The sequence below is a fragment of the Octodon degus genome, unplaced genomic scaffold, assembly GCF_000260255.1.
Source record: "Octodon degus isolate 3935 unplaced genomic scaffold, OctDeg1.0 scaffold00189, whole genome shotgun sequence".
Lineage (NCBI taxonomy): Eukaryota > Metazoa > Chordata > Mammalia > Rodentia > Octodontidae > Octodon > Octodon degus.
Genome location: NW_004524765.1, coordinates 4,842,212 through 4,857,315, shown reverse-complemented (window position 1 = coordinate 4,857,315; position 15,104 = coordinate 4,842,212). Strand labels below are relative to the sequence as shown.

Below are 15,104 nucleotides of genomic sequence, written 5' to 3'. Positions count from 1 at the left end.
GCTGATTTTGCTGACAAGAATTCAGTTGTTCTCTTCACTGGAGCAGCTTGTGTCTTTGCTTTCCCTGAGAATGGCTATGGTTCTCTTTGAGGGGAGCTGTGGTCCTTATTTTGAGCATCATTTTCTCACTCAAGTGCAGATTCTTCAGCCTACTGACACAGATCCTTCATCTCACTGGCCCGAATTTTCTATCACCCACCACTGACGTTTTGGCCTTCTCAGTGCAGATTCTTGATATAGATTTGAATGAGACATTGTTGTGGGCTCTAGGTCTCCAGCTGGACTCATGGAAGACATTGCTATAGGATCCAGGCCCTCAGATGGATACTTTGGTTCTCTAGTGTATGGACAGATCTCCTGCACTCTTCTGCATTTGACTCAGATGAATATTATAAAATAATTCTATAAATTATGTGTCCTGCATTAAATCTATTCTCATATAAACCTTCCTTTAAACTTAATTGCCCCTCAAATTCACTATGTAGTACACATGTGCATCTCAGTCATCCTCCTGCCACAGCTTCCTGATTGTTGATGTTTTGGGCATGTGCCCCATGCATAGCTTCTAGTTGTTTTTTAAAACAATATTTAAATTATGATTATAATGTGCATCTTTAGTAAGAATTTAACTTTAAGGAATATCTGCTTTATGTTACTGCAAGAACATCACAATAGTATAATACAAATTCTTTATTTTCATCCCTTGGACTATTTTTCTTTCAGAATTTACTTTTATGTTTTTGCAAATGCATTCAATATTGCCATATTATATATTTAATTTATTCCATTTCTAATGTTTTTCATTTCTGGTAGATTTATGGCATCATATTACTTCTTGAAAAACTTAAAGATTTCTTGTGTTGTAGACCTAGTGTGACAGAATTTTCTTAGATTTTTGCTATAGAAAAGTATGTTTGTATTGCATATAGACTGTTGCTTCACAGAATTTTGCTTTTAGTACTTTAAAGATACCAACCCATTGTATTTTGGCCTACAGTGTTTCTAGTGTGATTCTGCCATAGTCTCTACTTTTGTTCCTTTGTATGTACTATAATTTTGTTGTCTTCAAGAATTCTGTCTTTGATTGCCAGCAGATTAAATTACTTAGTTTTTTTTTTCACAAGGTGCATGTGTGTGTGTGTGTGTGTGTGTGTGTGTGTGTGTGTGTTACTGCTTGATTTTTGATGTCTGTTATTATTTGTTTTATATAGCTAGGTGTGTTGATTTTTTTGTCCGTAGATATTTATGATTGTTATCTCTTTCTCTTGGATTCTTTCTTTTGTTATCAGTCTTAAAATTTTTTTCATAGAAATGTTTTATATGAATGATTACATAATTCCTCATAGGCTTTTCCACTTTTTGCTTTGTTAATATGTACTAATATAAATATTTATGGGTTTCATTGTGATATTTCAATACATGCATACAGTGTGTTCTGACCAAAATGAATGCTACACTCTGTTCTCCCTTTACTAATTCCTAGTGATCACCATTCTATGTTCACTATAATGTTTTTAAAAAACTTCCACATCTGAAAAAGAACATTCAGCACTTCGTTTTCTGTGTCTGGATTGTTTTACATAACAGAGTGCCCTCTAATTTTATCCATTTTTTTTCAAAACACAGGATTTCATCTTCATTAAAACTGACCAATATTTCATTGTGTGCATGTACCACATGTTCTTGATCTGCTCATCCACTGATGATACCTAAATTGATTCCATATTTTAGCTGTTATAAATGGTGCTAAAATAAGCACAAGCCTGCAGGTATCTCATTGATAAGCTGCTCTGATTTCCTCTGGATATGTTCCAGAGTGACAATACCTGTATATATGGTGGATCATTTACTTCTTGTGAATCCTCCATTCCGTTCTCATAATGGCTTCACTAATTTACATTCCCATGGCAGTGTATAAGAGTTCCTTTTTCTTGTTTTTTTTTTTAAATTTTTATTTATTTGTGTGTGTGTGTGGCCAGCTCAGCCCACCAGGGGGCAGGGCAGGCTGGCATGTGGTGCTGGGGATTGAACCGCGGTCCGTGTGCTTTGCTAAGCTTGTTCTAAATAGGTGCTATAGACCACGGAGCCATCTCACCAGCCCCCGAGAGTTCCTTTTTCTCCAGCTCCTTACCAGCAATTTATTATTATTATCACTTGATAATTACATTCTAACTGGGATGAGATGGTATCTCATTGTAGTTTTGATCTACACCTTCAAATGGCTAATAATAGTGAGCCTTTTGTCATCTACCTTTTAGTCACTTGTGTTTCTTCTTTTGAGAAGTGACCATTCAGATAACTTCCCAGTTATATTTGATTTTCTGGGGTTTTTAAATTCAATTTTTTGAGTTCCTTATGCATTCTGGGCACTAATGTTTTCTCATGTGAACTGTTGGGATATATATTTTTTTAATTCTGTAGATTTTTTTCATTCTGTTGATTGTTTACTTTGCTGTGAAGAAGTTTTTTAGTTTGAAGTGTCTAATTTTTCTATTTTTTCTTTTGTTTCTTGTGCTTTTAGGTCATATACAAATTATTGCCTACACTAATGTCTTAAAGCCTTTCTCTTGTTTTCTTATAATATTTTCATAGCTTACGGTCTTACATTTATATCTTTGACCTATTTTGAACTGACTTTTTTTGTATAGGGGAGAGGTATGGCTCAAGTTCAATCTTTTGCATATGAATATTAATTTGTTTATACCATTTATTGAAGAAGCTATTTTTCCCACGCATATGTTTGTGGCACTTTTGTAGATGTATAAGTTTATTTCTAGAATCTCTATCCTGTTCAGTTTGGCTATGTGTCTTTTTGTGTCAGTACCATGCTATTTTGGTTCTGAGCTATGTCTTCAAATCAGGTATCAGGTAACACGTCCAGTTTTGTCACTTTGCTTTATATCTTTTCTCCTTTTTACTATGAATAATCTCCCAATATGACCATATGGAGAACATTAAAAGGACTATCTGCATATGAGTTTTTTGCAAAGATATAATTAATACAGTTGTTATAATATTGCAATTTAGCATTTCTTCAATTTGGTTAATTTGGCCAGGGATATAGCTCAGCAGCATAAGCATCTGCCTGGCAAGTGTGAGGTCCTGAGTTCAATCCCTGGTGCTACAAAAAAAATAAAAATAAAAATTAGTAGTACAATTATCTTAAATATCTTGTGCGCACGCACACACACACGCGCGCGCGCACATATATATATACACACACACACACTTCTTTTTTATTATAAAGATAAACATAATGAAACTGGGTTTCAAAATAGGTGAAGAAATAAACTATTCTTGATTTAAAGATTAAAAAATAATTGGTTGATTTGTACCACAGTAATTTTGGAAAAAGAATAGAATTTTGATATGATTTCAATCCATGCAGATTTTAGAATTTTAAAATTTCAATGTGGAGGTTTTCATTGCTCCCTGTATGTTACAAACTTCTGGAAGAACTTTTAAAAACATCTATGTCTATATTCCACCTTTAATTCTGAGTGAGTTGGTTGAGAATCACTACTCAGGTGAAAGTAGGTGTGAATAAAAAGTTCGTGTGGTGGTGATTACTGTAACTACTTCATAAATTCTGCAGAAAACTACTGCGAACTCCCTGTCACTCAAGAGCTATTCTTATGCCCATCCCTACTTCCCACTCCTTTTCTCCAATAAATTTTCTGCTCTTAACCTCTATTGTTCCTTAGAATTCATTCTGAATTCAGGGAATATGAACATTGCATAAATTATATCTAGTATATCCTTTATATCTTCTTCTTCTCCTTCTTCTTCTTCTTCTTCTTCTTCTTCTTCTTCTTCTTCTTCTTCTTCTTCTTCTTCTTCTTCTTTTTTGTATTTTAAGGAAGGGTTTACAGGGTGTTCAGGGTCTCACTACTAGATCGGACTCATAGTGAGCTGCCTGTTTACAGCTTCCCAAGAGCTGGGATTACAGACCACGCCCAGTCTCAATTGCCATCTCAGCATAGCCTGGGGGTGGAACTGGTATGGCAGGCCTGGGCATTGAACCCCTCGCCCCTGAGCCTGCTTGCAGGCACTTTAATCTGCTGAGCTATTTGGCTGGCCCTTCCACTACATCTTCTTGGAGGTTCCACTGAGATAGTTGAAAGGAAAGACCACCAAAGTGATATGCAGATGGAGCCAATGACAAAAGTACCAGATTACTTTTCCAGGATCTACCAGATCAACCTGGTAAAGAGATCATAACTGACAAACTACAACATGACTTCTATCTGAAGCCCATGAGAATAGCTCTCTGGAGATGGCCATAGACTGTGGTTTACCCTACACTGACCCTTCTCATTGCAAAGCAGCAAGATGGAAACTATGCTCCTTCTTCCCTAATTGCATTTAGAGACATTTCTTCAGAGGGGGGAATATTATAGACAGCTAAACTGGTAGAAATACAGTAGGCAGTCAGACATGGCTGGGCCCTCCAGGGAGTCATTGCAGAAGATAAGGACTGTGGTTGAGGCACATCAAAAATTAAAGTCATGGGCTGGTGAGATGGCTCAGTGGTCTAAAGCACCTACTTAGAACAAATTTAGCAAAGCCCAGGGACCACGGTTCAATCCCCCAGCACCACATGCCAGCCAGTCCGCCCCCTGGTGGGCTGAGCTGGCCACACACACGCACATACACACTAATAAATAAATAAAATTAAAAAAAATTAAAGTCACAATGGCTAGATTTACATATTTCTATAGGGGATGAATGGAGGCTTGGGATTTGTTGGTAACAGCCTTTTGAGATTTCTTGTTATCTCATTAGGGGTGGATCATCCTTTCCCTCCCACTAAGAATAAAAGTAAGACTAAGACTAAGACAGTCTAAAACCACTAAGACTATAGATTATTGACCAATTTTAATGTTATCACCCATGTATACTTGCTACCATTAGATTAATATTACCTAAGCAGAGAAAGAAAAAAATTCTGAGGTAGATCAAATTTTAATATGCACAGAAGTATATTGATGATATTAAAATGTAGATTCTGATTTGATAGGTCTGAGCTGGATTCAGGATATCGTGCCTTTTAAAATTCTCACTGGCGATGCTCAGGTAGAGAACCAAGTGTCAATAATAACCTTTGCATAACATATTTTCAAATGTGTAAGTGTGGAAGCATTAAAAATATGAAAATGAACTTAGCAGTTCACATTGAGGAAAGAAGATAAATTTTGTTGGGAGCCATGGAAGCTAAATTGGTTAAGTGTGTGAAAGCGAGATTGGTCTTCAGTGCCTAAAGCAGTCAAGTTACCTCAGTCTTGAGATAAATATCCTGACTGGTCAATATCAGCTATTAGTAACTAGGCAACCTTGTGTTGTGTTACCAACTTTGCAAAAGTATAAATATATGCCCAGACTGTTGTTCCGGGGGTCGTCTCACCAACCAGGCCAAAGGGTCACCATCTAACCCAACCTTTGTCTGCTTGTTTATCATCTCTTTATTCTTTCTGCTGTTTCTCCCTACATGCAACAGATCACACTGAGAGACCAACGGATCTCTATATATTTCTATACATTAACTTTTATCTAATGTAATTTTCCATTGATTTTGTTATCATTTGAAGATTTGTTCATTTCAGGTTAATCTGAGATTTTTTTCCTAGGGAAGTTCTTTTCATTTCATGTTGTATACATAAAATGCAGATAATTACAGAGTATAATTGATTACATTAAATATTGTTTTGACCATCAAGAATGACAGAATCTGTCAAGGAACTAGGAACAAATATATTTGTTTTGTTTAGATTGACATTATTAACAACCACATGCTTTGTGGAGTTCTGAAATTATAGAAATTAATGATAGCTATTTCTCTTAAAAAATTAATAGTTCAAAAAATAGAGGGAGGATGTGGAAACAGATTTGTGTACAACTAAATATAGTACAAAGAGAATGGAAGACATGTTCAACCGATGTGTGAGTAACCTACTATGAAAGAGGCAATTGATTTTGCTTGGGAGAAGGCTTTCTTCTTGATATGGCATTTAGGATTTTGAAAATTTCACATCTACTTTCCAGTTTTATGGCTCTTCACTAACAAAAGATTATAGTATTAACTTATTTGAATATAACTCATTAATGTCACTGACAAATTTAGAAACCTCCCAGAACTTTCTTTAAGGCACTTTTCATTTCTTTATTCCGGAGGCTGTAAATCAGGGGATTGAATAAAGGGGTCAAAACTGAATAGAACAATGTTGTGAACTTCTGCATACCCTTTGCTTGCCCTGACCCTGGACTTACATATGTCAGCATGACTGAGCCATAGAAGAGACACACAACAGCCAGATGTGAGGAACAGGTGGAAAAGGCCTTCTTCCGGCTAGCGGAGGAGGGCACCTGCATAACAGCTCTCAGCACCAGGGTATAAGAGCTGATGATATAGAAAAAGGTAGCAAAGATGAGGAGGGAGCTCATTGTGCCACATATCAGAACAGTCCCTGGGATTGGGACACAAGCTGAGGCTAGGCCCAGCAGGGGACCAAGGTCACACAGGAAATCATCAATCACATTTGGTCCACAAAACGGTAGTTGAGTAATGAGTATCACTGGAATCAGAAACCAGAGGAAACCATAGACCCAACAAAAGCTGACCAAACCATAACAGAACTTTGTAGTCATGATGTTGGGATAATGCAGGGGACGGCAAATTGCCAGGAACCGGTCATAGGCCATGATGGAGAGAAATAGACATTCTGTTGTTCCCAGAGAGAAGAAGAAGTACAACTGGAGAAGACACCTAGTGAAGGAGATAGTTTTGGTCATTGAGAGGAAGTTGTGCAGCATGTTGGGCACATCAGAGTTGACATAGCAGATCTCCAGGAAGGAGAAATTTGCCAGCAGAATATACATAGGTGTGTGCAGCCGGTGGTCCTGGTGCACTGCACATATGATGGCCATGTTTCCAAATAGAGTCAGGAGGTAAGTCACAAAGAACATAGAGAAAAGGAAGTTTTGCATTTCCCAGCTACTAGGGAAGCCCAAAAGGATGAAATAATTCACAGAATGAGAGGTATTTCTGTCTTTGAGGGCATTTCCTTCCATCCTGCAAGGATGGCTACATGAATTACATATCCATAGAGAGTCTTTCCTTGGATTCCTCCCCAGCTGAATGATCACACTTCCCTGGACACATGAAATGGGGTCTAGACCAGTATTACCTATTAGCAAAATATTGTTCTTAGGATATGCTTCTATATAGTTATATTGACTTATACATCATGCATAAATCACTGCCATCAATATAATAAATAAGGCTTTTTGAAAAAAGTTTCTTCAAATAAAAATAGGTATTCAAATATATAGTGTCTGTAATCCTCAATAGATTTCCTGGTGTACCCAGCCTCTGAGAATAATGACCTAGAAAATGCAGATTTGTGTCTGCATTAAGTCAAACAGAAATGCCAATTTTATCCTAAGTGATTCACTTACAATTGTTAGAATTCACAGATTTGCAGACTTGCAGTTTTATAGACTATGCAAAGTAGACAAGAGAACAAAGGGTACATAAACCAAATGCTAAAAAAAAATAGGGCCAAAGTGACTATAAGAAAGGTACAACTTGGTTACATTAAGTTATGGTTTGGAGCTATTATTCGTAGTTATTCTCTTTCTATAGGATGATATTATCAGAACACACAGAGGATCCTTTGAAAGTCACAATGGCAAGAAGGTTTGGGATCTGTTAGGGTGGACCAGCTAGTTCTTTTCAGACATTATAGATCTTGGCTTGAATCCTGGTTCCATCATTTCATAAGTAGTGCTTCCTTAGGGGAAGTCTCACTATCCAAGATCAATTATTTTCTGCATAAAATATGAATATTAATATGTACATATTAAAGTTGTAAAAAGAGACTTGTATAAAGAAGTACAAAAATAGTTTAGATAAATAAATAAATAAATAAATAAATAAATAAAAATAGTTTAGAGTTTGTAAAATGCTAAGAAATAAAAAAAATAAACTTCTCATGAATTATGCTGGAGGTTATATTCCCTTTCATCTTGTAAATCAACATAATTTTAAAATAATGACATGGTCTTCTATATAAAAGACCCAAAATAATCCACCAAAATGTTGCCAGAATTAGTAACCAAATTCAGTAATGTAGTGTGCAAAATCAATGCACAGAAAGCAATAGCATTCTTATACACCAAGAATAAAATCACTGAGAAAGAAATTAGGAAATAATATCATTCATGATAACAATAAGAAATATGGAGCAGTTAAGAATCAACCTAAATATGGGAGTGAAAGACCTTTGCAGTGTAAGCTACATTACTTAGTACTAAACTAAAATCAAAATAGCAAAGAATTGAATGTTAAGGCACAGACATTTAGCTTATTGCAAGGTTAAAATATGTGAAGCTCTTCAAGGCATAGGCATAGGCAATGCAACACTGGCTGTCCAGGACAATGTATCAAGAACCAACCAAGAAGATTGTAAATTAAAGAGCTTCTCAACAGCAAAACAAACAACCAACACTGAAAAGACAACCCGCATAACAAGAAAATGCATTTGCCACCTAATCCTCAGATGGAGGCCTAGTATCTAGAACATATACAGAACTAAAAAGAAATTAGACTTCAAGATTTACTTGCCCAATCAAAAAATGGGCAAGTAAAATGAATAGACACTTTTCAGAAGTACAAAAAGCTAACAAATACTTGAAGAACAGTCACAAAGCTGTGTTTTCTAGCATCACTGGCCATTAGAGAAGTGAAAATTAACAGCACTGAGATTCCAACTTAATCCAGAAAGAATAGGCCTTATCAAAAAGTCAAATAATAAATTCTGGCTAGGCTGTAGGAGAAAGGAACCCTTTTACATTGTTGATGGGAATGTAAGCTACTACAACCACTATGAAAATTAGTGTGGAGATTTCTCAAAAAACTAAAAATAGAAATCCTCCAGTTATTCCTCAGCTAGGTATCTTTATGAAAGAACAAAAGTTATCATGTTACAGTAATATGTCCATACTCATGTTATATGATTGTCAGCACAATTCATAATACCTTAAAAAAGACTGTGGTGTTATGTACAGAGTCAATTACTGCCCACCATAAAGAAAGATAAAGTTAGTCACTTGCATGAAAATGGATATGCCTTGAGGCCATAATGTTAAGTGAAATAAATCAGAGTGCTAAGTGAAGTGAATCCCATGGTTTCTTGTATTGAAAATTACAAGTTATACATACAGAAGAAAATAAAAGACAAATAATAGAAAAGAGCAAGATAGGTCTTTCTTACATGGAAAAGGAATTGAAAGAGGGAGAGAGTAGACAGAGTGGTGAGGGAAAGGAATTAAGATGTAGTCTGTGCATTTACCAATTCCACTCAAGGAAAGCAAATGTACAGACATGTACTAATAAATAAAATATTATAAAAAATTACTAAAATAAATAAATAAAATATAGAAGAATGCTTTCTGCCTGTGGGATTCTAACCAAGTAATAGATTAAGTGGTGTCTGAATATGCATGAATAGGAAAATGTTTCTGAGATGTTTCAAATCACATTAAATAAGTTTCCTTAAGATAATAAGGTTATCACATTAAATAAGCTTTTCTTAAAGGCTATCTTCCTTGGCAAGGGTATGACTGAAGACTTAAATAGTAGGATCATTGTGGCTGTGCTTGTGATCTGTGTTCAGGCACCTATGTTTCAATGTGCAGAATTTACTGGGTGCTACCTTACAACCAGCACCTCATTTCTATGGAAGACAAAATGTACTCTTCAGAAAGGCATCTTGGAGAGGACACCCAATGTGTATTTTCTTTTTCTTTCTTAGCCTTGAGAGGAGCCATGGCATGGATTATCTTCATTTTGTATATTTGGACATAAAGGCCTCAAGTAGGTCAAATACTGGAAATTCCAAACTAGTAAGTGATAGAAGGAAATGTTCCTGCTTCTGGTTGGAATCTTACCTGTTTTTGCCATTCTGCAGGACTTTCAATGTAAACATGAAACTGTTACTATCCCTGGAGAAAAGTACATGGAGCTAAACAATAGAACTAAACTGAAACCAAAGCAAAGCAAAGCAAACCAAACCAAACAAAAAAATCAGCATTGGTGCTTTAGATATTATTATATAATCTGAGGACAAGTAGGGAGGGTCTTTCTAGTATTCTACAGATCTTACCACGTTGTTATAGGTTTGGGTTTTTTTGTTTGTTTGTTTGTTTAGTTTTAATTGTACATGGCTATCTTATTTTGAGGAAATATTTAAAAAGCAACAATGCAGATTTCAACTTCAGATACTTCCTTAGCTATGGTTATAAAACGGCATCAACTGATCATTGAAAATGAAATGCTCTGCCTTTGTAACTTTTTGGCAGTATTTCAGAATGAGATACTCTCTATGAAATCAACTGAATTATGAAAGGTGGGGCCACAAGCTAATAGTACGGTTATGTTAGTCTTATTTGACTTTTGTGACACATTAGCTCCTCATCTTTCATTTATTTATTCAAAAGCAAAGTAATGATCTACAAAGAAATAGCAGTAAGAAAAATGTAATAGAATATAGGCAAGTGTTTCTTTCCATTTTGGGGTATTATATTTATTGCAGCCTTTAATTTATCACTATAATTTATTTTCAGTTAGATATCACCCCTCTTTCACTTATTTCTGAGTTCCTGTTTTCTATCTATTTTTTTGTAGAATGGAATCAACATATTCAACAAGCTATGTCCTAGGGACCCACTTATGAGAATGGGACAATGTCAATTATTCACCTATTTTCTTTGGCACCCTGGAGGAAACAAAGTGTCAAGACTGGCTTTCTATTTTTTTCTTGGAGTCATGCATTTTCATATTCATTGACCTCAGAAAAATTCGATTAGAATGGAATCTTAGGGATCACATAATTCTTTTTGATTTGAACTCACTGAAACTTTAAAGTTGAAGGCTGGTAGTGATTCCCACTCTCTTCCAACAACAGCTATAGAGGCCTTCTCTTCTATCTTCATCTGGTTAGTTGGAATAACCAAAGACAAAGAGTTTGTTACAGAGGTAGGGAGGATGTCACTTCTGATCATCCTTCATTTTTAGAAGTTGCAAAAACCTTCCTTATTGTCTCTTACATTCCCATTTCAGTTATTGGTCTTGCTTCTATCTTGGGGAGGAAATGACTTATGTGCTCACCATAGGAACACACTATAGGATTTTGAATATGCACTGTACTTTTTATCATTTCAACAGCTGGAAGTAATAATAGTAATAATAGAATGAAGATGCAGAGTAACTAGTTCAGATGTATGGACATTAATTAGCAGCACTAGCAATGTTAATATCTGTTATATTATACAGATGCTCAGAATAAGTGTCCACAGCATTGTTTAGTACTCAGGGAAAAGTTTTTCAATTCATGTAAAACATATTCTATGTTAACATCCAGTATTACCAATGATTGATATAGGTGGTATATTACCAATATTGATATAGGTGGTATCTAAGTTAAGATATAGATGACACAAAGGAAATGAAAATGACAATTTATCTCTGGGATACATTCTGGCTCCTATTGTTGCACATATGGGTTATTAAATATTTTAAAGTGGCAACTTTTGGACTTTAAAACGTTAAAAACTGTTGCTTTTGTTAAATTTTAGTTTTTTAAAAATATTTTTTCAGGGGCTGGTGAGATGGCTCAGTGGTCTAAAGCAACTACTTAGAACAAGCTTAGCAAAGCACAGGGACCACGGTTCAATACCCCAGCACCACATGCCAGCCAGCCCCGTCCCCTGGTGGGCTGAGCTGGCCACACACACACACACACACACACACACACACACATAAATAAATAAAAAATTTAAAAAAAATATTTTTTCAGAATTCTTTAAAAAAAATCAGTACTAACTTTGAAACTACATCTGTCTATTAGCACCCTGGGATATAATTTAGTAGGTCTGGAAACTTAAGATATTAAAAACTTGAGCTTGACTCCATTGTCACACAGGTTCTCCCTTGCATCTGTGTTCTTCCTCCTCTGGACTAGAGATTGTCCATGGGCACTGCTGGCTCAGCTTGAGGTCCCATTCTTTCTCACTCATTTTTGTGCTGAACACATCCTGCAAACAGGGAGACTCTCACTACAATGATAGCTGCTAAACTTTGAAAGACTTCATTTGATTGTATTTTATTTTTTTTACTTTTTATTTATTTATTTATTTATTTATTTATTTATTTATTTATATTTTTGTGTGTGTGTGTGGCCAGCTCAGCCCACCAGGGGGCGGGGCTGGCTGGCATGTGGTGCTGGGGCATTGAACCGCAGTCCCTGTGCTTTGCTTAGCTTAGCTTGTTCTAAGTAGGTGCTTTAGACCACTGAGCCATCTCACCAGCCCATTTGATTGTATTTTAGTGAAAAAAGCTCACTAAGTTTCTTGGAGAAACTCATTGACTTTATTTCCCTAGTCTTCTCTGTTTCTACATCCTTCTCTCTTTCCTGCAGTTACTTCTATGATGACAAAATGACTTGGAATTTCTGGAAAATACCTTACATAGTTTCAGTTTATATATATTCACAGGGTAATAGCCTGGTGGAGGGGGCTGAGGCCCAGCCCTGTGGCAGCCACGGTACCTTGGGTGGCATCCCGGTATGGGCTCCTGCTGAGCAGCTGCTGCAGCTAGCACAGCCCTCGTCCTCTGCTGGAAAATCAAGTGGAACCGGCCGGCATGCACCACCACCTGCTGCGCCTTGAACGTCCCCAAGAGGTATTTTTCTCACTTGTGTATCATCTCTGTGCTGTAGAATGGCTTCCTACTTTGTTTCCTTATTCAATCTGTGTTCCTGGGAGTGCCTTTTCCAAACAGGCTTCATGGCTTGCTCAGAACTCTTGGGGCAGTACTGTCCCAAGGTGGTGAGCTGACACCGTCCGCCTGCTCTTCCACACTCCTATCCCTGTGGCTTTGCAGCTAGCGGAGACTCTTCAGCACCTTCTCCAATGTGGAGATCCTCATGGCACAGTACTGTTTGCATGTTGGTTCCACATCACTGGGATGATGATTTTTATCTTGTCATCTGTCCACCACTATAAGTGCCATGTCATTCTCAGCAACCTCAGGAGGAATAAAGCAGGAATGGTCATTCCTTACACCACAGGATCCCTTTTGGAGCCTGGTTTGAACTGATCACTTAGGGGAGATGATCCACAATTCCACAGCTGTCACCTTTGGTTTCCATAACTTAACTTGGTGGCTGGTAGTGACATATATCTCCTTCAGCCAGGCTCTCCTGCTTTCCTCAGCCACAAATGCTACCAAAGCAAGTTCATCTCCTATAAAAAGCATAGGAAAGCTTTCATCTCTTTTTTGTTTTAAGATAATGTCAGTCATAAAGAATGCCAGTTAGGTGACAGTGTGAAGTTGGACAGTAAAGTGCAATTTCTGTAGGACTGGTTGGAATTTTCTATTCCACTTTTACCTCAAAGAGAATTTCATCACATTAGCAGAACAGGCCTTTTAAGAAGATGACTCTTCAAAACATCTTCAAAGAAGAAATGCTTCCAGCTGAACTATGGTTCACTGTCTGTCTTCTGCAGTGCTTTACAGAGCGAGCCAAGTGACCAAAAGTAGATAAGACTTCTTCAAACTACCTCACAAGCACACTCACCAAGAATACAAACAGCCTCTCCCACAGACATACACCACAGAAGAGACCAGATAACCTGGGATTGCTTGTTAGTGAACAGTGAGCTGGACTATACAATGAGGGATATAATAGGTACTCAATAAATATTTGTTATATTTCCATAAAATCAAATTGGCCTTCGAAAATAACATTAAGCTGGGTGTGGTGATACATGCTTTCAGTCCTGGCACTTGAGGCTGAGACAAGATGATAGCTGAGAATTTAAGGCCAGCCTGGGATGCATAGGAAGACAATGTCTCAAAAGAACAAGGAAAGACAAACAGGAAGAAAAGAGAGGCAGACAGACAGACAGACAGGCAGGCAGGCAGCAGGCAGACAGACAGACAGACAGACACAGAGACTAAGACAGAGATGTAGACAGAGGGAGACAGAAAGAGAGAGAGAGAAAATAATATTAATATGAAACTTTCTACCACTCATACCATAGAATGGTTTTTTGGAATTAATTTATACTTTCCCATATTATCACAAAGATTTTGAATAACGTAACAATTAAAAACCATTTGTGTTCATTGGCCAAGCAATAGCCGTGACTCATCCATATGGCTGACACCGACAAAGGTTCTACAATCTGAGGTACAGGATCTCAGGATAAATCCTGAGGGCATTTCACTGACCTTCTCAGACCAAAAAGCTACAACTCTTGTTGCATAGGTACTGCTTTACCTTGGTCTTAACCATCCAGTAGAAAAGTATGAAGACAAAATATAGGAAGTAAAGCCATGCTGTTATGTTGAGCTGTAGGGGACTCAGGTCAACAATTTCTGACATTGCCAGTTAAACAGAAGACCCAATGCTATTATGGGCTACTGGACTCTTTTAGAATATTTTGCTGAGTTTACACACCTATAATATTCAAATAACAGAACTTAGCAAAAAAAGGGTATACAGATGAATGTCCATTTTGTATCTGTGTATTCAAAGTGGTTAGGATAGATATATAATTACATTCTCTTAATGAATAGAATGATTTGCTCTAATGGTGTTTGTAAATAGCATCTCAAGTCCGCATCTTGTATAGCAATTAACCACTAAGAAGAATGTGTGCAGTGTGTTAATTATTGAAACTCTCCTAGTGATTTGATTTGAAACTGTCTCATTGCTATTTATTTATCAATAAAATTATGAAAAATAAATAAATAATCTCTCCAAAAAATAACCATAATGAAAAAAGAAAACCATTTGTGCTCATTTTTGTCATAAGTCATAGTCTAATGGAAAATTTTGAAACCCCTTTAATTTTCTGTTGACATTCCTTTTAAGAGAGTATTTAAAAAGGAAAAGCTTCATAACATAAAATATTTTTATACTTATTATAAAAATAATATAGGCTTCTCATAGAAGAAATTGAACATATATAAAAAAGAAAATTATAATATCTGATTTTTAATATTCTAAAAAATGATTACAGTGTAATATTTCATATTG

The 15,104-nt window shown here is 36.4% G+C and overlaps 1 protein-coding gene and 1 pseudogene across 1 annotated transcript; one reads left to right on the top strand and one right to left on the bottom strand.

The window, feature by feature from the left end:
• Positions 1-6,117: 6,117 nt before the first annotated feature.
• Positions 6,118-12,075, bottom strand: LOC101582952 (olfactory receptor 11H6-like). The gene is made up of 3 exons (XM_023704156.1): positions 11,980-12,075; positions 11,560-11,594; positions 6,118-7,036 (listed from the first exon to the last, which is right to left on the bottom strand). The coding sequence occupies exons 1-3, from the start codon at positions 12,073-12,075 to the stop codon at positions 6,118-6,120; spliced, it is 1,050 nt and encodes a 349-aa protein (XP_023559924.1).
• Positions 12,076-12,495: 420 nt separating this feature from the next.
• On the top strand, positions 12,496-13,345 carry LOC111813455 (annotated as a pseudogene).
• The last annotated feature ends 1,759 nt before the right edge of the window (positions 13,346-15,104 follow it).